Source organism: Coloeus monedula (assembly GCF_965178545.1).
Source record: "Coloeus monedula genome assembly, chromosome: 1".
Classification (NCBI taxonomy): Eukaryota; Metazoa; Chordata; class Aves; order Passeriformes; family Corvidae; genus Coloeus; species Coloeus monedula.
The window spans coordinates 146,770,501-146,792,247 of record NC_138781.1 but is presented as its reverse complement, the minus strand read 5'-3'; the positions used below and the strand labels follow the sequence as shown (position 1 = coordinate 146,792,247).

The following is a 21,747-nucleotide window of genomic DNA, read 5'->3' as shown; positions in this document are numbered from 1 at the left end:
TTACTCCATTATGCCCATGATCAGAAACATTCGTCCTAGTTTCCCATAAACACTTTAGGGACCTCCTCGGATTTGTGTTTCTTTGCCATTGAACTTAAATAGTGTTCATATTCCTCCCTTCCTCTCTTCCCTATATGGATAAGTATCCATAATCTCTGGCTCTGGAATGTTCTGGATATGGCCATCAGCCTGTCCTGTTGGTGAGGTTGCAAACTAAAGGATTTCCAAAAACAAGGACTTGTATGGTGATCTGATGCCTTTTGGTGCACAGCCCAGCCACAGGAGTTACATCAAGTTCTTAGCTGAATGTGTGCCCTGAGTTTGTTCAAAGCTCTTGGTATTGTCCAGTGAAGAATGAAAAGGATGAACGGAAATTTTGCTAGTAAATGCAGCCCTGCTCTTCAAAATCAATCCTGGAGATCTTAGAAGATCTTCAAAGGTCTTCTCATAGGGAGGAGACAGTAGACATTGAGAATCCAGTTTTCACTGGCACTAGGATCTCTTCGAGTTGTTTAAACAGGAGAAGTCATAAAGATAGAAATTAAGTTTAATGCTGAGAACTCCATCACTGACTTACTGCGTGACTTTGAGGGAGGCAGTTTAACTTGCCTGTGTCAGTTTAGCCATCTGTAAAACAGGTACAAGCATACACAGCATAATAATTTCCCTCTCAGTGAGTGCCATTTTCAGTCTACCCTGTACTACTTAATGATTTGTGTGACTGCTGAAATAACAGCATCCTCTGAAACTGTAATACCCTTATGTATTTTTCACATAATCACTAGCGGTTGAAATATTTGTTCTGACACTTGAGATTACTCATGTAAATAGAAAAGTTATAGCATGCTGGCAATGCCAGACACCTTGAATTCCATCTGAGCATGTGGGTGATGGGAGAGGGATCTATAAATACTGACAGAGGCAGCGAACAAGCATGAGCAGCACACGAGAAATTCTGAATCAACTTATTCCTGAGATTTAGATAAAAGATTTTAAAATATAGTGTCAGTTTTGGGTAGGAGATGGCCCTTAGAAATCTGAATGCTACAGTTCCATTGAAGAAATGTATTTCACTTCATTTCTCTGCTTTACATGAAGATATATTTTTCTGTTGTACTTTTGAGTAGGGTTACCTACTCCTAGTATCATTTGACTAAAACCACTTTTTTTTTTTTTTGGTTAAACTTAGGAAACATTCTGCCTTGGGGACAAGCAGAAGCTCCGGTTTGGTTATCAGTGAGTGACTCACAGGTCCCACAATGCTTTTTCTCAAAATGCGACTGCTAATTTCCATGTTCAGCTCCCAAATTGCCAGTTTCAGATGTTTTCCACTTCCATTATGAAAGATCTGCGTAGTTCTAATTGTAGAGTTCAGTGTCACATAACAATGAAGCAAATGAGCTGTGTCACATTTTACTTAAAAATGTAGTAAGTTAGATAGCTACAGCCTACAGGTTTTGGCAGTAGTTTTATCAATTTGTAGTTTATTTGAGAAGAGACACTTGTCCAATGTAGCTGCTCCCTATTCTCCACTGAGTCCTGTTTCTTTTCAGTACAAGTTCTTCAAGATAGCATCAGTGTCTCCTAGATCAAGCTATAAGCATCTTCTTTTTAACCAAACATTGTACTTCTGGGTTTTATAAGCTAAAATTTGTTTTTCAGATTATGAAGAGAGAGATGTATCTGCATTTATTTTGCTGCAGTACATAAAATCTTTGAAAGATAGATCAGTAGTTTATGGGACCTTGACTCTAGAATTCATGCAGTTATCCATAGTGACATATCAAAACTCTGAACTGAATACATCCAATTGATTGAAACAGAGACTTTGAAATTTAAAATAGACTAAATTACTTGAAGGAAACTGAAGCACTTTCAGTGTACTAGGCATGAGTAATGGACATTATAATGGAAAGTATTGAGAAACACCAACTGGAAAGAGTCTGCCTTTAGTTTATTATTATTATTATTACTTTACCAATTTGCAATTTGTGTGTACCAGGTTACTGACAGCCTGTGACTGTTTTTAATCACTTCATCAGCTTAAGTGCTGATGTCACATATTTGACCTTTGATCCAGCCTCTGGTTCTACTGAGATTCTGTGTAACACAAGTTTGTATCTGTTTAGTTTCTGTTAATCTGTTTTGAACAGAAATACAAAAAATCTCACCCCAGCGTTGAAATTCGTCCTGCTTCCTTGAGCATGCATGCTGTTAACTTCCAGCATGACTTTATTATTAGACCATGGAAATACAGCTCACAAAGGAGCTGAAAGGGGATGTTTAGTAGTGACCCGCCCCAAGTGACCTCGGAGAGAAGTGGCTGGGAAGTGCTGACTGGAGGTGAAGCTTTCAGGCTGGTGGGGTGTGAGTTGTGTGCTTTGGTCATGGTGCTCTATGTGCAGTACAAAACCATGGGTTTGTGGAGGAATGAAAATGGATTAATATTTACAGGCTTTGCAGTTGACAAAATTGATATGCTGCATAAGATGACACATAAAGCCTTCCCTCCCCAGAAAACATTTATGGTGAGGAAACTCAGAAACTGTTGAAGAAGTGTTTGCTAAAGGGGAACATCAGACCTAGGGAATCAGTGGCTGAATCAGCACACATCATAGGCAGAGTCTCAGGAAAAGAAACTGAGGATAAGTTACTGAAGAAATTTTGGTGTTATACAGAAGCATGGGATGGCCTGGGAATGTAATCTCCATTATATGTGTAAGCTTCACAAGTGCTAAAATCAGAGTGGAGGCCCCTGGTGCAGTGGGAAGGAGAAAGTGTCCACAGGGGCTGCCCATTGCTCCAGCCAAGACGTGTGCTGGGTTTTCTCCTGCAATTTCTTGACTTCTAAGACATTTTTGGTGGTGAGTTATGTTTTTTGAAACCTGATATAGATAACACAGTGTGGCTGATGACTGTGACCTATTCAGGTTTCACAAACTGCACCCTTGCATGGCTTCCTGAGTATAGCCTATTTAGTCCCATTTTCTCCTGTTTGATGGGGCCAGGACTGCAAATCTTCTTACCTTGTTGACAAAGAAATTCTCTTAAGAACACAAAATTGCTTGTTGGAAGGTTCTGCCTTCCTTTGTTGAGTGCAAGTGTGTGATGGTGCTTATAGCCCTGCTTAACATAGCTTCACCTTTTCTATAAAAGCAGCTGCAAATTTAAAAGGACACTGTGAAGTATTCTTTATAGTTTTAAAATGCAGTTATTGATCTTTTTAACCCAGCCTGTTTGTACCCTATTGAAAACTCAAACTTGAAGCCTGATTGCTTACCAGCCACCTTTTGGGACCAGTTGCTAAGACGCTTCTTTCAGGTAAACTTTATCTTAAAGGCGTGCTTGTCGCCTGGATATTTCTGAAGTTATTATTTCAAAACATTCATTCTTGTCTTCCATATAAAAGTATAATAAGCGCAATGTATTTTAAAAAGGATCTAAAACCGGCCCCTTACAACTTAGATCCAAGCCTGTCTCTTTAAGAGATTAATAGACAAGACACTGAATTCAGTGGAATTACTTTAAAAACAGCAGAAAATGGGAAACTGAGCATAGTCCCACTACAGTGTAAGAAATGGCCAAAGTATAAAGGGGATTTTTATTCTCACAAGGTGTTTATTTTAATTAATTTCTATCATCTCACAGAGGTGGAGATCTGATGCTCTTGGCAGATCAAGAGGTTTACTATTTCAAATCCCTTTCAGCATGGGGGGAAGTAGATGATGTTAACGGATATTACTTCTCCGAATGTAGTAACTGATGTTTCTGTAGGAAATGTAGTGGAAACACTGACAAGCAGGATTGTTGACTGGTTTATTTTTATGCCCACATTAAAGCTGCTGAAAGGATCATGTGACACATCTTCATATAGATGATCTGATTCATAAACTCTTTTCTTTGGATCTTAGTTTTGGTGATGGCACCAGCAGCTCATCTCATTTTTATAAGGGTCTTCAGTATAAGGCATCTGGTTGGCTTGAGTTCAGAGGAAACTTGATCTCTCACATAAAGCCTAGCAGGCAAATTCTGGTATCATGCTAGAGGACACTCTGTGCTTTTCTGCTGCAAAGGGGAATTCCTTGATCAACTGTCTTCAAGTAGATTTGGCTATGTTGTTCCTTTTACTTTCGTATTGTAAACCTACACATCCTGTCCTCATTCCTATAGTAACAAAAGAGCTTTCCTCTCACTGCTGGCTTCCCCTCAGTGGTCTTTGTCTTCCCTCCTAGGAAACAGTTTGAATGTGTCAGAAGAGTCCCAATTCCTCAGAAAGGCATCTGGCCAAGAATACGACCAAGTTGGTCTGTAGTACTTCTCTCATTAAAAGCCTGCTTCTTCCCCTCAAAAAAGATCTGTGAACAGTAACAAAGGATTAATTGTGGAGTCTTGGGACTTGGCAGAAGCCCGTATAAATGAAGTGCTTTTTTGGAAGCTACATTGCCTGTCTTGCAGATCAAAAAATAAATCCAGAATATTTCAATGCATATCAGTGGATTAATTTATTTGATTGCCTCTTCCCTTTGTGGGAAGGGGCACTCTGGAGATTGGAATTTTAATTGCTTGACCACAGTTTCTTATTAGTGGTGCAGCAAAAGGGTATGGATCATTAATTAGTACTGATATAAGGATATCTGAAGTTGAACTATAGCATCAAAAAAATGAGTTTAGACAACTCCTGACTAAACTTACAGTTTGTCGGTAAATTGAGTTATAATAATGAAACTATGAGAGTTTTTTTCTGAGCCCCTGCATATTGTTTTCTCTGTTTGCAGAATACATTTTGATGGTCTTAAAGATTGTGGCATTTTTATATAAATATATATTTAATATTTTCATATATGTTAGACATATGTATATATTCTGAAGGTATATATATGCATGTATACATGCCTATAAAATAATTATTCATAATTCAGAGTTGTTATACAATGGCATGCTTTATTTACATTTGTTAGATGTTTTGAGGTTTTAATTCATTAGGTAGTTTCATTGGCAGTATATAAACCCAGTGTTCTTGATAGTCACTTTCTTTTATGGTCAGTGCCTGAATTTGTGCTACTGTATCCAAAAGGAAATCTAGCTCTTGAGTGTAATGCTCTGAAAACAGAGTATTATCCACATTATTGCTTTAATGTCCAATAGACTGCATCATCTTTTTTCTGATTTTAAAACTTGATGATGGAAGTGAATTGTATAACTTCAGTTTAACTTTGCTGTATCCATGAATCTCAGATAGTGCAGTGTGGAATAGAACTATGCCTATAATAGATACTGGTAGCAACTTGTTTTTTACTCTGTGGGTTAAGAACTGGTTAGTGAACAGGCTGCAAAATGCAGACATGTGGGGTCGCCCTAAATTGCTGTGTATGTAGTAGGGTTGCTGGTGCATTGTTGTAAAACAGCATGTTCTGCAGTATTTGCATCCAGAATTTAGAGGTAAATAGGAAATAATTGCTGATAAAACTTATGAGTCATCTGAACAGTGTGTGCCTGATTTCAGCTAAATTCGTGAACTGGGCTGTGGTTATGGACATATAATTACAGATGTTGATGAAGTAAATGGAAAGCAGTGGCTCTGAAATTTAAATAATAACAAAAAAATACATAAATGGATCAAGTTCTGCCACCTGTTCCACTCCCATATTACATTTGTGCTTTTATATGTATCCATTCAGGGGCTTTTAAAATATGAAACGCACCTGAATATGCAACAGCCATAAAGTCTGGGCTGTAAAACTCAGCAGAATTCAGCCATGAATCCAGAGAGCTGTACTTGTATTTAGTAGGAAGTGGGGTGTTATTAGTAGAAGCAAGAAAAAATACTTTTTTTTTTTTTTAATGGTGAGCATGTATTCACTTCATGTTTTTCATTCTACTGTAGAATTTCATATGAAGATTGTGTTAGCAGTTTATCAGCATTAATAGCTCTTTATTCATATCTTTGGGGCTGAGCAACCATCTTCTGTTGAGATGTAGTAGAAGTTAGATGTCTGTGAGTTCAGAAGTTGGAAGGAATTTTCATAGGATGTACATCCTCAAGGTAGTTTTCTTGGCTTTTGCTGTGTTTGAGACTTAGTTCCTGGAAAGAGGATTGTGTTTCTGTTCTCCCCCTACTCCTGCTTCCTTTTTCATGGGATTTTGTGAAGCATTGCAGCTGCCTGCCATGAATTCACCGGTACGTTGCATGGAAACTTGGCTTTTGGCACATGGAAGGGCTGGCTCTTTTCTTCTGTCCCATCTCTGGGGAATTAAATTCACATTTTGTGTTCCTGCTTAGGTTTTCAGCCAAATTTTTTACTTCAGTTTCCTTCCTCTCCCGGCCCTTCTCTCCTTTTCTTAATTAAAATATGTCAAGGTTGAATGCCTATAGCTGCAACTGAAAAAGGACAAAAATAGCACAGATGAAATAGCTACACTATTGAGACCTGGACTTTTATTTGGAATTGCATTTTCTGGCATGTCACTGTACCAGGGTTCAAAAACTGACTGGATTACTTTCTTTCAACAGATTAATCATTAATCTCTAATTTTAAAGGGAACAAAACTTGTGGTTGAATGTGATTTTCACAGCTTTAACTGTTCCACCCATCTAAATTAACGACAGAGTCGTGTTTGTTCAGTTAGCAGGAATAGAGTCACCACAGCTGGATGTGTTCTGTTTCTTGGCTTCCCTAAGGCTATGAGTACATCCAAAGTGAGATGCCGACTGCTGAAACCACTGTCTTTGACGCTCGCAACAACTGCTTATTTTCAGCACCTTTGAAAATCCGGTGATTTTTCGATTACCCAAGGATGAGCACTGGTTTTGGGAGTTAGGTGATGCAGGTTTTTAGATAATGGACTTCAGGTAGATGTCGAAAAATGTTTAAAAAAAAATTCAATCTCAACTCTTTTTGTCTGGATAGTTTCTGGAAGCCTGGTGGAATTGCCAATTCGTTCCTGAGAAGGGAACAAATTAATTTAAAAAAATACTCAGAATAGGATCGGACAAGGAAATAAAAACATGAGTGTTGGGTAGGACAGCCTTTCTGATAAATCACAGATGGTCCTTCTCACAGAGGAATATCCTATAACATACCTAAACACAGAAGTCCTTGTGATTGAAGTTAACAGATTTTTTGAAAAGGAGAAAGTGAACAATGGCAAGATGGGCCCTAAGGTGTTTTAGAAAAAAAGTAGCAATAAGTGCTCACAGAGCCTGGATTCTAGTTTTGCACTGGTTTCTCTCTTGGTAAAATTTTTATGAAGTGCCTTGAAAATAGTGCTGCTGAAGTTAATCACCTGATCTGTGGTTTTGACAGGAACGCTGTTGTTCTTCTCCACTCTTCTGAATACTTCTCTTGGTTTCATTTTGAACTCAAAAACTTCAGTTGGCTCTCCCTAACTTGACGTCCTTCACCACAATGCCCTTTCGTAATTTACCCACCTTTTTGATTTTCAGTTATTCCCAGCCTCTTCAGCTGAGTTGACATGATGATCTGCACCATTTCCTTCAATGTTCTCTCACAGCATTTTAATAACTTCCCCAAATAAGTTCACGGTGCCCCTGCACTTTTAGTTCATGTCACTGCTGTTTGAGTTGTGGCTACAATCAAGTGGCAGCAGCCAGTTATGCAGCCACAGATCTGTGCAGGGGGAATATTGTTTTAACCAGGGTGCTTAAATGGGACGTCTTGTCTTGTCTGAGCTCTGTGAGGTTTGTAAAGGAGGCTGTGAGTGGCAGGTTTGACAAGCACATCAATAGCAAAAGCAAAAGTGAGCTTAAACTACCAAAACAACTAAAAAACAAGAGAAAAATGTTGCAGTATTTGCCTGCATAAAGAGGTGAATATGAAGTATACATGTAAAAAAGGTATTGGGTTTTAATACATTAAGATAATTTCAGAATCTTTACATTTACTTTTCTTATCCATTCTGGAAAAAAGCCTGGAAGAGGCTGAGATCTAATCTGACACCTTCACACTCTCACAAAAGGCTCAAACTTAATTTTATTTCCCCAAGAGGAGGCTAAGAAGTGAATTGTTTTTTGTTTACTCCATATATATATGTGCAAGTAGATTAGGTAAAACTGCTTCCCAGCAAGCAGAAACAGCTGTTGAGATTAGTGGTGGGACACAGGCAAGTGTGAATCAGAAGCAAGGTGTGAGTTGGAAGCACTGGAAGTATTGCTGGAACATTTTAGATAGGGGAATAATAGGTTCACTGTCACTTGGTTGAATGTCTTTCTTTAAAACATCCCTGTACCTCAGACAGCTCATGGCTTCTGTATGAAGCAATTGTTGCATGACTGCTTACCCACTGTCATATGAAGGTGGGATGGCCCTCCTGGCCTTACACTGGCTGTATGTTCTTACTTTGCCTGTTCTGGTCTTTTCCCTTGTTTAACTCATAGTACCATACTGACCCTGGCAGCAGGGTCTTCTTCATCTTCTGTATTTGCACAGCTTCCCATGCTGGAATGCTGGGTGAGAAGATATAATGGACAGCATTGAGGGTTAACACCAGTCCAGAGACTTCACATGGGGATGCAACTCCTGAATATTCATTTATTTATTGTTTTCCATCTTTTTTTTCTCTTTTCCATAGTGAAATACATGAGAGAAGCAACCCCCTATGTGAAGAAAGGCTCCCCCGTGTCAGAGATTGGGTGGGAGACGCCTCCCCCCGAATCTCCGCGCCTGGGCTGTGCCTCTGCTGACCCGATGTCGCAGCTTTCGCTCTCCATCCACAGAGACAGGAAGACAATTCCCCTCAAGATGTGCTACGTGACACGCAACATGGCGGTGTCAGACCCCGAAAACAGGTGAGTGGGGATTTGCCTGGGGCTGGGATTTCACTTTCTTGTTGAATGGTTGTGGACCTTTTCAGCATTGAGGCTGGTGAGCAGGAGCGGGGCTCTGGCCACACGCAGCAACCCGGCAAGGGAGGTGAGCACCACTTTGGGAGGGGTGAGTGGTGGTGTCTGAACCATGTGAGGCTAGGCTCAGCTTTTGGGTTCTGCTAGAGAAACTTCGATGCAGTAATCCAGTACTTTTGTTGCAAATAGAGTCTCAGGGGGTTGTTTTCATCCTGATTAACTGTCTGCTTTTGAAGGAAAAGACAGTAATTGGTTACATCCTCCAGGCTGGCTAAGTCTGATTCCACTAAATTGCATTTTCTTTCCTTTTTTTGGTGAATATTGTTTTAAGAATGGTCTGTTTTGAGTATTCAGTTCTGGACATTAAAGTCAAGAAGAGGAGAAAAGTTCCACTTACAAGGCATTAATGGAGAGTTTTTGTGACTTGGTTTTTTCATAATGTTAAAAATAGGATGAGGTTTTACCAGCCCTTATTTATAACATATGTGGAACAGCTGCACTGCACCAACACACTCCCTGATCCCTGCTCTAACAGCTGCTAACAAAAAAGGGAACAGTCAAATCAGTGATACAGACTGATTCTCCATCCAAATAATGGCCTTTTTGTTTTTCTGTGGTGCTCAGAAGCTGGGTGTAATGCCTTTGATTCCCAGCATTTACATATAGGCATAAACAAAAGTTACATTTTCATTTGCAGAGAAGGATAAGGAGAAGAGGGGAGAGCAGAAAGTGGCTTGGGAAGGATGGGTTTCTCTGTCATCTCTTGGACTGCAATTCAGAGACTTTATTAGTATCTGTGTAGTTTTCCATCTTTCCTTTTTATATTTATATGCCCTTTCAGTTTTCCCCCTCCATGCTTTATTGTTTAGTATGGCTTTACTTTGCCTTGGCTCTTCACTCACCAGGTGGTTACCACCATAGTCAGTGGTAACTGACTGCTGCAGAACTGCAATTTTAAACCAGAAACAATCCTAGCAGTTTTTCTCAGTTTAGATCAAGATGTTTATTGATACTGGCCACTTTTTTCCCCACATATGTCTGTATAGTTTAAGGTTTGACAGCTGTTCCACTTGTCTGAGAGTTTGTCTTTCTCTCTGCCATGGAGTGTATTTTAAAAGTGCTTGTACAGGTCACATTTTTTGAATCAGTACAATGTAATTATACTTTGCACTTATTGACTTCATTTTCTCATAATTTTTACCCTTTCTTTTTTTACTTTATTGTAGTTTTCACCTTCTGTTGCTCTTCTGGCTCTCAGTTGGTTTGAGAGCTAGGACTGACTCAGAGGGACACACACTCATTGTTCATGATACCTCTGCAATGGAGCTGACTTTTTTGAAGTATGCTACAAGTGTGTGTGTTCTTTGGGGTTACTAGGAAGTAATGTGTGGGAGAGTCATATTGCTTGTTATCATGGTTTTCATTTTGTGTTGCTGTCATTTCCTGTGGAAAGAGTGAGTTCTGATTTTTACTGTAGTCCAGCACAGTGCAGTCTAAGCTGGAGTTTTCCATCCAAGCTTGCAGTACCTCATGCTAGCTGCAGCATTGTAGTAGCACCCCATGGATTCGCATCTTTACTGGTTTCAGCGTTTTTTAACAGTTCTGAATACTGGAACTCATATTTCCCAGTATAAATGCTATCACAATGCAGTGACCCTTTCCCACTGGAATGCATTCCAAGATAGTAATCTGATTCCACAAAAATAATATTATCTTCACTCACAGCAGAGCCTAAGCCATGCCCTTACATGCTTATAACACTTCTGTTTCACAACCCAGTGACCTGACACACACAGATTTTGTAACTGATGGTGTCACTTTGCTGGATGGCTTTAGGAGAGCTTTGCTGGCAGGATGCCAAAGCATATGTTGGCCATTAATGGGCTCCTTTGGACTACAACTGAGCTAATTTTCATTTAAGAACAAGCATGGGCATGGAAGTTTTCCAGTGGAGTTTTCCAGTGCAGTGATTTCTTCAGTGCAGGCTAGGGATAATGTCATACCAGCCTTGTGGGACCAGGATGAACTGATTTGATGTTCAGCATGAGAAGATACCTTCGTTAAGGGACCCAAAAGGAAATACTTGCTTGTTGGCACTGAATTATCTCCAGTTCCTAGAAAGCTGCAGTGAAATATGGGTTTAATGGGCATGGAGGAGTATTGTTTTTCCCATTAGAGCTGGGAGCCCTGCATAGGATTTTTTCTTCTCATGGAAGACTGACCCCAGTTCAGAGATTCTCAAGTCTCTGTCTACTCTCAGATGGTTTGGTGAGCTTGTTATTTTGGAGCAGGAGTGAAGTATAGTGCTTTTAGAGCCAGCAGTTCTCAGATGTCTCCTTCACCTAATCTGCCTGTGGGTTCACTCTGGAGGAGATCAGGAATTGTCTTTTCTGTTACCTGATTAAAAAAGCTGTAAGATACCAAGGAGAAGTTCCTTAATACAAACCAATACCAAAATTAGTGTGTAGGAATTTTTTTTAATAATAAAAATATGGCAGTAGGAGAAAAGATGCAGAGCATCTATGTCATTTTTCTCTAGGTGCAGGGCTCATTATATTTTAGGCTAGAAGAAACTGGTTAAAATAACTGCTACTCAAATCAGTTGTTTTCCTGTGTTTTCACAGATAAGTGACCTTCTTGGTGGCAGCAGCAAAGGTTAATGTCAGGCCTCACAGAGGAGCATCCCCTCCCAATGAAGGGATGTGGAAATGGTCACAGCTAGTAATGCCAATAAGCAGTAAATCTTGCTGCAGTGTAGAAAGCTTTTCATCAATTTCTGGTGATGATATTAAGGAACAGGATTTAAAAAAAGGTCTCTCAGGTGAAATTTTTTCTGTTGGTGCTTTTAAAGTCTTGGGACATAATACAAAGGTACTTCTCTACACAACACGGGAGGCATGACATTCCCTGGAGAAATGAGACCATGCTCTGTGGACTGAAAAGGTTTTCTCATCTGCTTTTGAAGTCACCCTGAAATCCTGCTTGCACATGTTTCAGCCAAAGCCAGGAGGTGTGGGCCTGATCTGTCACTGCTTGGTATTCACACATCATGGTCTTCCAGTTCCAGGGTGCAGAGCAGTGTAATCCTCACAGGGAACTTCGTCAGGGTCCAGTCTGAATGACTGGGTGAGTCATTGGCAGGATTTGGCCCTCTGATCGTGAAGGTTTGCTTTGGTCTGGAAGGAAGGAAAAATGGGCCAAGATAGATTCATTGTCCATTTCAGGATTGGACTGAGAGTTACAATCACAAGGTAAAATTGACCAGGTACGTTCTGTAGGTGTGTGGTTTGCATGACCAGGTTCTGGTAGCAGGGGAGCTGCAGAGGGGGCTTCTATGATAAGCTGTCAGAAACCTCCTCCATGTCCTACAGAGCCAGTGTCAGCCAACTCCAGGATGGACCCGCCACTGGTCAAAGCCGAGCCAGTCAGGAATCATAGTAACACCTCTGTGATAATGTATTTTAAAAGCAAAATAAGAAAGTTATTGTGCAGATGTAATTGTGGCCAGAGAAGATTGGAGTGAGAATATGTGAGAGAAATGGCCCTGCAGACATCCGGGTCAGTGAGGAAGGAGGGGCAGGAGGTGCTCCAGGCACCAAAGCAGAGATTCTCCTAAAGCCCATGGTGCAGACCATGGTGAGGCAGTTGTGCCCCTGCAGCCCATGGATCCACCTGCAGCCCATGGAGGAACCTCCTGCTGAAGCAGGGGAATGCCCAAGAGAGTCTGTGAGCCTTTGGAAAACCCATGCTTGGGCAGGTTCCTGGCAGGGTCCTGTGTACCCATGGAGAGAGGAGTCACACTGGAGTATGACATAGTAGAAACAAGTCCTTGCATCAAAAGTCTTGAGTCATGAATGCTCACAACATAAGAGGTAAGCAGAAGGTTGTAAAAATGCAATAAAATGACAAACATCTTGAAGTAGGTGAGGGAATGAAAGACCAAGGAGCTCCTGTACCTCTTCAAGGTCCTGCTTATGTAACTTAAGGGCAACTGGGAGGGCAAGGAGCCAAGTATTAGGCAGTAGAGAAGGTTCCTGGATATCTTGTTGATGAAAACATGGTCTGGATCATGCCCCCACCCTGCCTGTCTCCTGCTTAGTGAACAGGACCACACCTTGGTGCTGCCAGGTATGAGCAGGCCCTGATGCTGGTGTGCAGAGCAGATGCCAAGTCTCCTCTAAGAGCAGTGTGGCTTAGGGGTGCACCTTTGCAGCCTGGGGTTTTTCTCTGCTGTTGGGGGAATGGTTTCCCTGAATCATGTACGTTTAGGGCTCACAGGGGGTAGGGCTCTGCCACAGAGAGTGACCAGAGAACCAGAATGAGTTACAGCTGCTTTTGGAGAGCACATGCCACACTTGGAGAGCACATGCCACACTTACCTTGTTTTCTGCCTCTTAGGAGGTAGTTTGATAGCACTGGGCATAGTCAATGACACTGGCAGTAGCAAGCACAGACAGAGTTAGGTGCTGGGCAAGGGCTGAGCCCTGGACCAAGGAGTAAGGAGGTGATGGCCCATTTCCACCACTGTGCTGGCACTGCTGACATGCTGGAGCTGTGTCATGCTGGGTGGACATCCACAGCTCTGTGGGGCTTCCTGGGGAGGTGGAAATTTTCCTTTCCTAGTGCATGGTACAGATTTAGCATGACTTTTTTCTTCACTGTATGTTGTAGGTGGACAAAGGAAAGAAAAAGAACTTATGTTTGCATGGGGAATAGAGCATAGGTAAAGATACAGAATGGGCGCATTGCCAGTGTTAAAAGTCCCCCTCCACACCTCCTCAAGGAATGTGTGCCTTGTTCCTTGTGCTGTTATTGAGCTGCTGTCTGGCTGTAGAACCTCTGTGAAATGCAGAGACCATGCTTAATTCATAGTGTTGTTGTGAGCTACAGCTTGAGATCCTTGGATGAAAGGCACATAGCAGTTAATTATCATTATTGGTACTGACATGTTTTACTGTATGAATGTCAATAAGTCCTTTGAAGAAGTCATTGAGCCTGCTCGAGTCAGTCTGATTTATTTCAAGAATTTTTGTTAGCATTTGTGTTTTTTTCTTGGTGGGCTGTGTTTATTATCTCCTTAGATTACTATATCAACAATCCAACATTAAAGTAAAGCAACTTGAAAGAGTGTAATTCAAATCCAGAAAAGAACAAAAATTACAATAATCAGGGTGAAAGTCTGGTTGACTCTCCCCTCATCCTTAAGTCACCCTGTTGTGCTATGCTATCACAGTGTGCATGACCTGTTAGAAACCTTTTACAGCCTTGCCTTACAATGGCTGTAAATTTAAAGTCATGATGAACATGTGTTTTTAACCTTAGCTTCCAGCTATTTTACTGTAATGGGTCCAAATCCACCTTTTGTGTGAAGTTGGATGTCTCCTGTCATGTTCCTGTTTGTTTATAGTACTGTAGCTGCTAATCTGCTCACAGAGTCTGCTCCTTATTGGAAGGGATGAACAAGTAGGCAGCACTTGAGGTTTGTCTACTGTTGCCTCTTTCAAGCTGACAGAAGTTAGGTAATTTAGCTAAAAAGGTATTGGCCACATCCCCTTCAATACTCTGAGGGTAGGAGAGGGAAGAAGTTGGGGTGTGGGGAACAGGAGTGGAGTTGTGGGATGGGTCATGGGAAAGGCCTCCTCTCCCTCCTCAATCATTGCATGGCTGTGGGACCCTTCTCAGTCACCAGGGTCAATGCATTCAGGGCTAGGGTTGTCAGATGAGGGACCTGTAACGTTGCATTTTTTCTCTCATAACAGTATTTTGGGGGCAAGTCATTAACTGCTACAATTAATAATTTGTCAACTGATGGAATTAATAATTAATGGTTCTATAATTGGTTGTCTGCCAGTTCTCTGTCATCTACATCATCTGCTTTTTGGGCAGCTCTGCAATAGCTGATGCATTTTGCAAGCTGCAGTCATCAATCTTGGTAAGGGACAGTTTTCCAAACCTGTAGGAGCTGGAGCTCTGAAGCCTCTAGGCAGAAATGGTGATTTTAAAATTTTTTCATTCATGCAGAATAGTTGTTTTCCATCATTTGTGAAACTCCCCACCAGCCAAACAGTTTTAGTCCAGGTCATACCAATTTTTATCTTAGCCTCAGTTTCTTCTCAGCTTTCTTGAAAGGCCACTGAGATCAGACACTTCTGTAGGATTATCCTTCCATAAATATGAGCATTTTTGTCTTTTTTGAGACAAATCACCAAACTAGGGTGAACTTCATTACTTCTTTTTTTTTCTTCATGATATAGTTCTTGTTCTGTTAAATCATGTTAAGATAGCTTTCTAATGTCTTACAGCCTGCTGTAGCCTCTGTGCAACAGTTTGAGAACTGGGAGATGTGCCAGGATTTGGGGACACAGTGGAAACCCCTGAGTTTTCCTGCAGGATGTTTGAGATGCCAGCATAGAACTGGATAGTTACAGAATGTTGTGGCTGACCTTCAATCTCTGCAGGTCCTGGTGAATTTGGGATTAGGCATGTCTCATTTTCTTGAAAAAAAAGAAAAGTTGAATCTTTTCCCCTGACATAATGACATGGGGCTTTCTCCCTTCCCCATCCTTCTGGGCCAGACAGGTGAGCTCCTGGTGTACTTCCCATCTCCAGCATAAATCAAACAGGAATGGGTAAACCTCCTGCACATGTAACTCAAAAGCAGTGTCTGTGCATGCATGCATATCTGTGACTGTAAATAAAACTTTATGTATATATGTGTGTGTCTATGTGGGAGCTGGACTGAACGTGACCTGACAGGAATAAAATGTGTCACTGTGAGCTGGGTGGTGAGGAAGGATGTGGATGATGAGGAGGTGGCAGTAACTAAGGCTGGAAGAATGCTTTCAGCTGGAGTTTTGAATAACAAACTATTAACCAAAGTCTTTCTTTCCTGTGAAAATATTTAAATAATGAAAAAAAAATGCTGATGGGTTTTTGTGTTTCATCTTGGGTTTTTTCAGCCATTGCTTCAGTTAGGAGAGTTTTGAAAAAGTCAAGGAATTTTGATTTTTCCAATCAGCTTCAACTGTAGAGGGTTGAGCTGAAAAATGGAAATAAGAGCAAAGGAACTTGAAATGAATCAAGTGAAGGAGAACGAAACAAAAGGAACTGCCCTGAGAAATGCACGGAGGGAAGAGAGGAGCACAAATTAAGAATAACTAATGGAGGAAGAAACCAACCAGCAAGGCAGAGCAGCCAACCCAGAGAGTGAAAACTGCAGCAGACTTTACTTAACAAGCACATTTGTAAAAAAGGAAAAAAAAAATAAAGCTCTGGAGAGATGGAGAAAGAGAAATGCTGCAAGAAATGTGTCACAGGATAAAGGGAAAGGAAGATCAGTGTGACTGCTGCAGGGCAGAGGAGAACAAATAGTTAATCATGTTCTTATGTGCATCTGTATGTAAAGGTATGTAAGTGCTGACATCCAAGCTGGTGCTAAATAATGGAGAAGAAGTTTAAAGACCCCTGAGATCTCCCAAAGAAAGAAAGTTGATGTGCAAGGGTTTCAGTTTCCTGCTATGCTCCCAGGCCCCACAGTCTTTGTGTTATGGCTTGGAGAGAGTGACAACCTCAAGGCCCTTTCTCCTGCCTGGCTGTTGTCCTGTTTTCAGTGCTGGGCTTTCCCTCTCTTACCAGTGGGTCTGCAAATTGGATTTCAGTCTCACAGCTCTGATCTGGCCTGATCTGCCATTAATTAAGGAGCAAGATTTTCAGCTGGTGTATTTAAAGCTGCTCCCTTTTGCACCTTGTGTAGTCACTGGTACAGCAGCAAATTACATCCATGGTGTGAGCCCTGGGTGGTGGGCTGCCATCAGAGGTGCCCCAGCTCAGTACTGGTAGATGCTGAGGCTGATCCCTAGTGCTTAGATTGTGTGTGGATACTTTGCCATTTTAATGCTCTCTGGTCACTTCTAGCTTGCTTTCACCTGTGTTTCTGCTGATGGAAATTCCTGTTTTTCTGCTGTAAGAGTTTTGCTGAAGTTGCTACTTCTTCTCATCACTTATATACAGCTTTTCCATCAGCCTCTGTGTCTATTCAGTGGGAAGATGGGTCTGCTGCCAGTAGCGAAGGTGTCAGGAGGTGACCCATGGACACTGTCACAAAGAAGCTGGCAGTATCTCTGGGAGACTGGCTCCCAGGTGGTGGCTCTCCCCAGAGCACTCAGAGGCCAGTAATTGATGCAGAGGGGATTCGTGGCTTTGTAGTCATGGTTGTCTGGCTTCTGGTTTGCTTCACTTGGGTAAGCAGTGATCCCTGGGGTTCTTGATCATGGGAGCCAAAAAGCAGGCATATAAAATAATGAGACATTGAGACATACCCTGCTAGATAAGGTGTACCTGCCTTTTCTCTATTCCAGCAAGACTTTCTTCTATGACAGTTCATCCACAAGACAGAGTTGATCTGTCAGCAGCCCTACTAATTTTTCCTGTTTCCGTATCAGTTTTCACCCATGCTTGTGGATCACATTCTCTTCTTTCTCCTGCGTCCTACTACAGCACTTCCTAACAGCAGCAGTGGTATTCCTTCTCAGAAGGCATCTAATTCATCTCCAAACCCATGATCTCTTATTTATGCAGCAGCATGAGACCCTCCACTCTCTTCTCAATTTGAAGGGATCATTTACTACTATTACCAGCTACAGTCATACGCTCTTTGCCAAGCCCAGATGCAGCTCCAGCTGCAGAAGGTTTGCTTTGCTGCAGAAGATGCTTTGAGTTTGGTTGTGGCTTTGCTTCAGGGAAAACAGCTGCTTCAGGGAGCTGTGGTCAGTGTATTGAATATACCAATCACATCTTCTATTCCTAAAGTTTCAGCATCTTCTAAAGTTAAATCAAATTCCTGACATCTCTATGAAATAATGCTGTTGGTGGTTTTTTCCCCAAATAACTGACCCCAACTGCTCCTTGAAACAGCGCTTATGCTGAATCCGCTGTGAAGAAGCCTGGACTCTGTATTCCTGGATTACCAATATTCAGTACAATTACAACCAGAATATAAAAGAAAAATTCAAGAAAGTAAAAGATGAGAGGTCTTTTGGGCACTGTGGGTGGGGTAAAAGTCCTTCTCCTTAATATTCATATACATTTAAAAACTATTCAATTACTTTTGTGGTTTCTCTGGATGGAGAAGGCAGTGTGTGATGTCTCTGCAGACTGGTCAGCATCTGCGGGCAGTGGTGTGAGCAAGTCCATTGCAGAACCAAATCCTTTCTTTACTTGCATGTGGCACAACTCCAGTGATATCCCTTTTATTAAAGCCCAGCTGGTGGCAAATAGAAATGAAATCAACTGTGACAGCTCATTAGTGATATATAAACCCTCTGGTTGGACATCAGTCTAGTCCAGCTCCCAAGAAAGTATCTACATTGTTTTTAGCCCTGTATGCTGAAAGTCACCAAGTAACTGTTAATACAGCAAGTACCCTCCTGACAGCAAGGGGACCGAGAGTCTTTCACAGAGAAAAATTCCACTTGATTACCAAGTAGCGCTTGCTTGGTAAAATTGCTTTCACCTCCATTTAGGTTCATCAAATGAAGATGCTTCTTCAGAGAGTATGCTGGGGAATTCCTTGCAGGCCTAACAGTCTCTCTCTGGAGTACTTTCCTTGCAGACTAAGCCCAAAGTTTCAATTGCTTAATTGTCATGTATTCTGTTCCTGATTCATCTCCTGATGCTACATGTAGAATTCAAAAGAACCTTAACAGTTTTTTAAAATTTATTTTATAACAAAACTTAAAACTATTTAAACATAAATCAGATTATGTTCTTCTAAATCCTCCCTTTTCCTGGAAAGGCTCCTATGTTTGTATTCTCAGAAAAAAAAAATTACTTACCTTGATTTCTTGTGTCGAGAGTGATAGAGGAGATAGAGTGAACAGTTTGGCCTTTGATTGATCTTTAAGTTTGCAAAGTCAGTGACAGACTGTTTTGTTCCTCACTATGCCAGGGAAAAATCAAAGTAGTGTGATAGACTTGAATAACTCTAGCTCCAGCTTATCATTAACTTCAAGGGATTTACTCCACACTTTTATCAGTCACTGAATACATAATCTGAGCCAGGAAGAGTCATGAACTGTAACTCAGTGCCTGATTTGGTCCTGAGCCAATGCTGGTGGCAGAAGTACTTTGAAGAGTTTTGATAAAACGTATTTCTTAGATAATGAACACTCCTACAGAAAGAAGCTTTATCAAATGTGGAATGAGTAGGGTCTACCAAACATTTGCTTTCAACTTCTTGTGGTCCTCTGTAAAGTAAAAAGTCTGATGAAGCAAGGGAGGGCGTTTTCCTCTTATGTGCCAGGTTACAGCATTTGGAAGCGCTGGGTTTTGTGTCACTCCTGTGTTCTGCGGGTGGAGAAGGGGATGCTGGAAACACTCCTCAGCTCACTGAGGGTCTTTGAGAAGGAGAGAGAAAATTACTCTTTTATTGTAAGGTTTGCCAAATGATCTCTGAGAAAATGTGATATCATTCATATGCATTGCCAAGCTGGAGGGATGCCGCGCGTCTTGGCAGTCATCTAGAGCTAACATATAATTCCTTTGGGTTGGTATGGGCTTTATCAGAAACAGCTCCATATGCAGTATTTACATAACTGTGGTGGAGTGTGAGAATAAACACAGCTGTGGCATTGCCCTAAATATTTCAATTCAGTGGGGAATTAAAGGAACTTCATTACTGAACTGCAGATAAACAGAAGTCACTAAGAGGTGGTCAGTTTAGCCAAGGAACAAATCAAAACTATAATGGCTGGACTGCTGGAAACATTTAAGTGTCTTAGTCTTAGAGTTTATTAAGGTCACTGGTATTTTTTTGCTTTTCAGAAAGTATGGAAATACCATCAGTCAGCTGCTATACAGAAAGCATCATCCAATTGGACTGGTGAATCAAAGCAGCGTGGGCTGAAAGGCAGAAAAGGAAAGAGTTTATAGGGATGCAGCACTTTCAGCATCTGATTGCAGTCAGAGCCCATGGCTTTCGGAGAAGATTTAGTTTCTTTTAGTATCTCCATCCCAGTTGACTGTTGTAGTGGTTTGGTCCAAAATACTCATTACTGTTTATCTGCTGTGCGATAAGAATTAGGAGAAATGCAAAGCAGGCACCAAACTTGAAAGAATATAAAGAAGTTTATTAACAGACCTAAAAGAGGAAAAAAAAATTATACCACCTTCAGAACTCTCCTCCTTCCCCCACCTTCCTCCCTTCTCCCACTGACAATGTAAAAAAGACAACCCTTAAGATGTTCACTCTGTTTACCACTTCCATAATAACCTTGTTTAGTCCATTTAGAAAGAGAAGTCTCTTCTTGCTCATGCTATGAAAACATTATCACAATGAGACAGCCGCCCACTTCCAAATATTGTTCAGTCCATTTAGGAAGAGGAGTCTCTCTGCCTGCGTGTGAGTCCTTTCCCCCGACTTGCAGCTTTTCCCGCAACTGCTTTCGAGGGTCCACTCTTGAAGTTTTTTTGGGGTACAGTTTTAAGGTTGAGCCGTTCAGAAACAAAAACAGAGGCCCTTCTCCTTCCCTGGGAGCAAAGGGTCTTCATCATCTTCATCGTTAGGACTATCTCTGGGAGCATCTCTAGGGACTGAGGTTTTCTCCTTTCCCATTTGGAGCAAAAGTCCTCATCTGGTTCATCTCTCCCTGTCCAAACTTCTCATGAAATTACAGCTGCATCAGCATCTGCCTATCTCGGTGCAGGTGCTTTTGCTCACGAGCTGAACACTCCACCCCCCATATCTTCATGAAATTACAACAGGATACTCTGATATATCATAGCTTCACAACAGAATTTCAGCTTTAAGCATCTCCTCTCTCTCTTCCCTCAGGTTTTCAGCTCTTCACAGCAGTAAAAGGGTTAATCTCACCTCGGCCATGCAGCTTTGCAGCTGGAATGTTGAATTTTTCTTATCACAGTGGAGAGGGGGAAGAGCCGAGCCGCTCCAGCTGCCCACGGCAAGGCAGTGGGGGGGGTTCCATGGCTGGAACAAGTCCATGGCTTCAGGATGGCCGTGACCTGGCCAGGCCCACTGGCCCCCACACGGGGCCCGCAGCCACCTGTCCCAGCACTGGAAACGAGAGAGAGCTGGGAGGGGGAGTTTGTCTATTCTTAAATGTGGATCACAGAGGCGGTCACAACTGTAAGTGGCTTAGAGAATTGTCCATATTCAAACTGGCCAGCTGATAGGTTCTGTCAGTTCCCAGAGGAAACTGTAAGCACCCCTTAGCAAGGACATCCCTTCGGGGACTATGCTTGCTAACCCATGACAACTGTGGAGACAGGAGTCCTGGATTTTTGGTGGAAATCTGCAAGCTCGGTTTCCTAAGGTTTTCTAGTCCAGATCTTTCAGCAATAGCCAGTAGTAGCAGAGTGCAGACAGTTGAGGATTTAGACTTTAAGGTGTATAAATGAAAGTTGGCCTACATAGCAGCTAGCTAAGGAATGATGCTTGCAGATGTATTTCTGTGAGTGGACAAGTGCCACAGATAAAAAGAATAATTTTCAGTGCTGTCAAAGTAACATGGATTCCTGTTTTGAACTAACTTTTGAGAAGTGTAGTAGTATTGTCCAGTCATCTTGTTACTCAGCTCAGGGAACGAGGAAGACTTTCTACAATTGTTAGTGCATCACCATCAAACTTTGATGACTGGCAAGCATTCTCAAACTAGCTCCATTAGAAGTCACTGAGGGATGAGTATTTTGCAAGCATGGCTCAGTACATGTGTATGCATATGTATACTAGAATTTAGACTTTGATATCACATTTCTGTGTCTAGATATTAGAAAGAACATGCATGGTTTAGAACCCCTTAAACAGAATTTTTAAGAACTGTCTATATGTTCATTATTTTAGAGAATAGAACTCTTGTTCAAATACTTAAATA

General features: G+C 41.4%; 1 protein-coding gene across 1 annotated transcript in view; it reads left to right on the top strand.

Moving 5' to 3' along the window:
- Positions 1-21,747, top strand: part of SNTB1 (syntrophin beta 1) — a gene marked incomplete at its 5' end in the record, with an annotated part of 106,608 nt that overhangs the window by 45,802 nt on the left and 39,059 nt on the right. Inside the window, one exon of the mRNA XM_082285939.1 lies at positions 8,590-8,806. Coding sequence (XP_082142065.1) covers positions 8,590-8,806 — 217 coding nt within the window. The remainder of the gene's footprint in view (positions 1-8,589; positions 8,807-21,747) is intronic.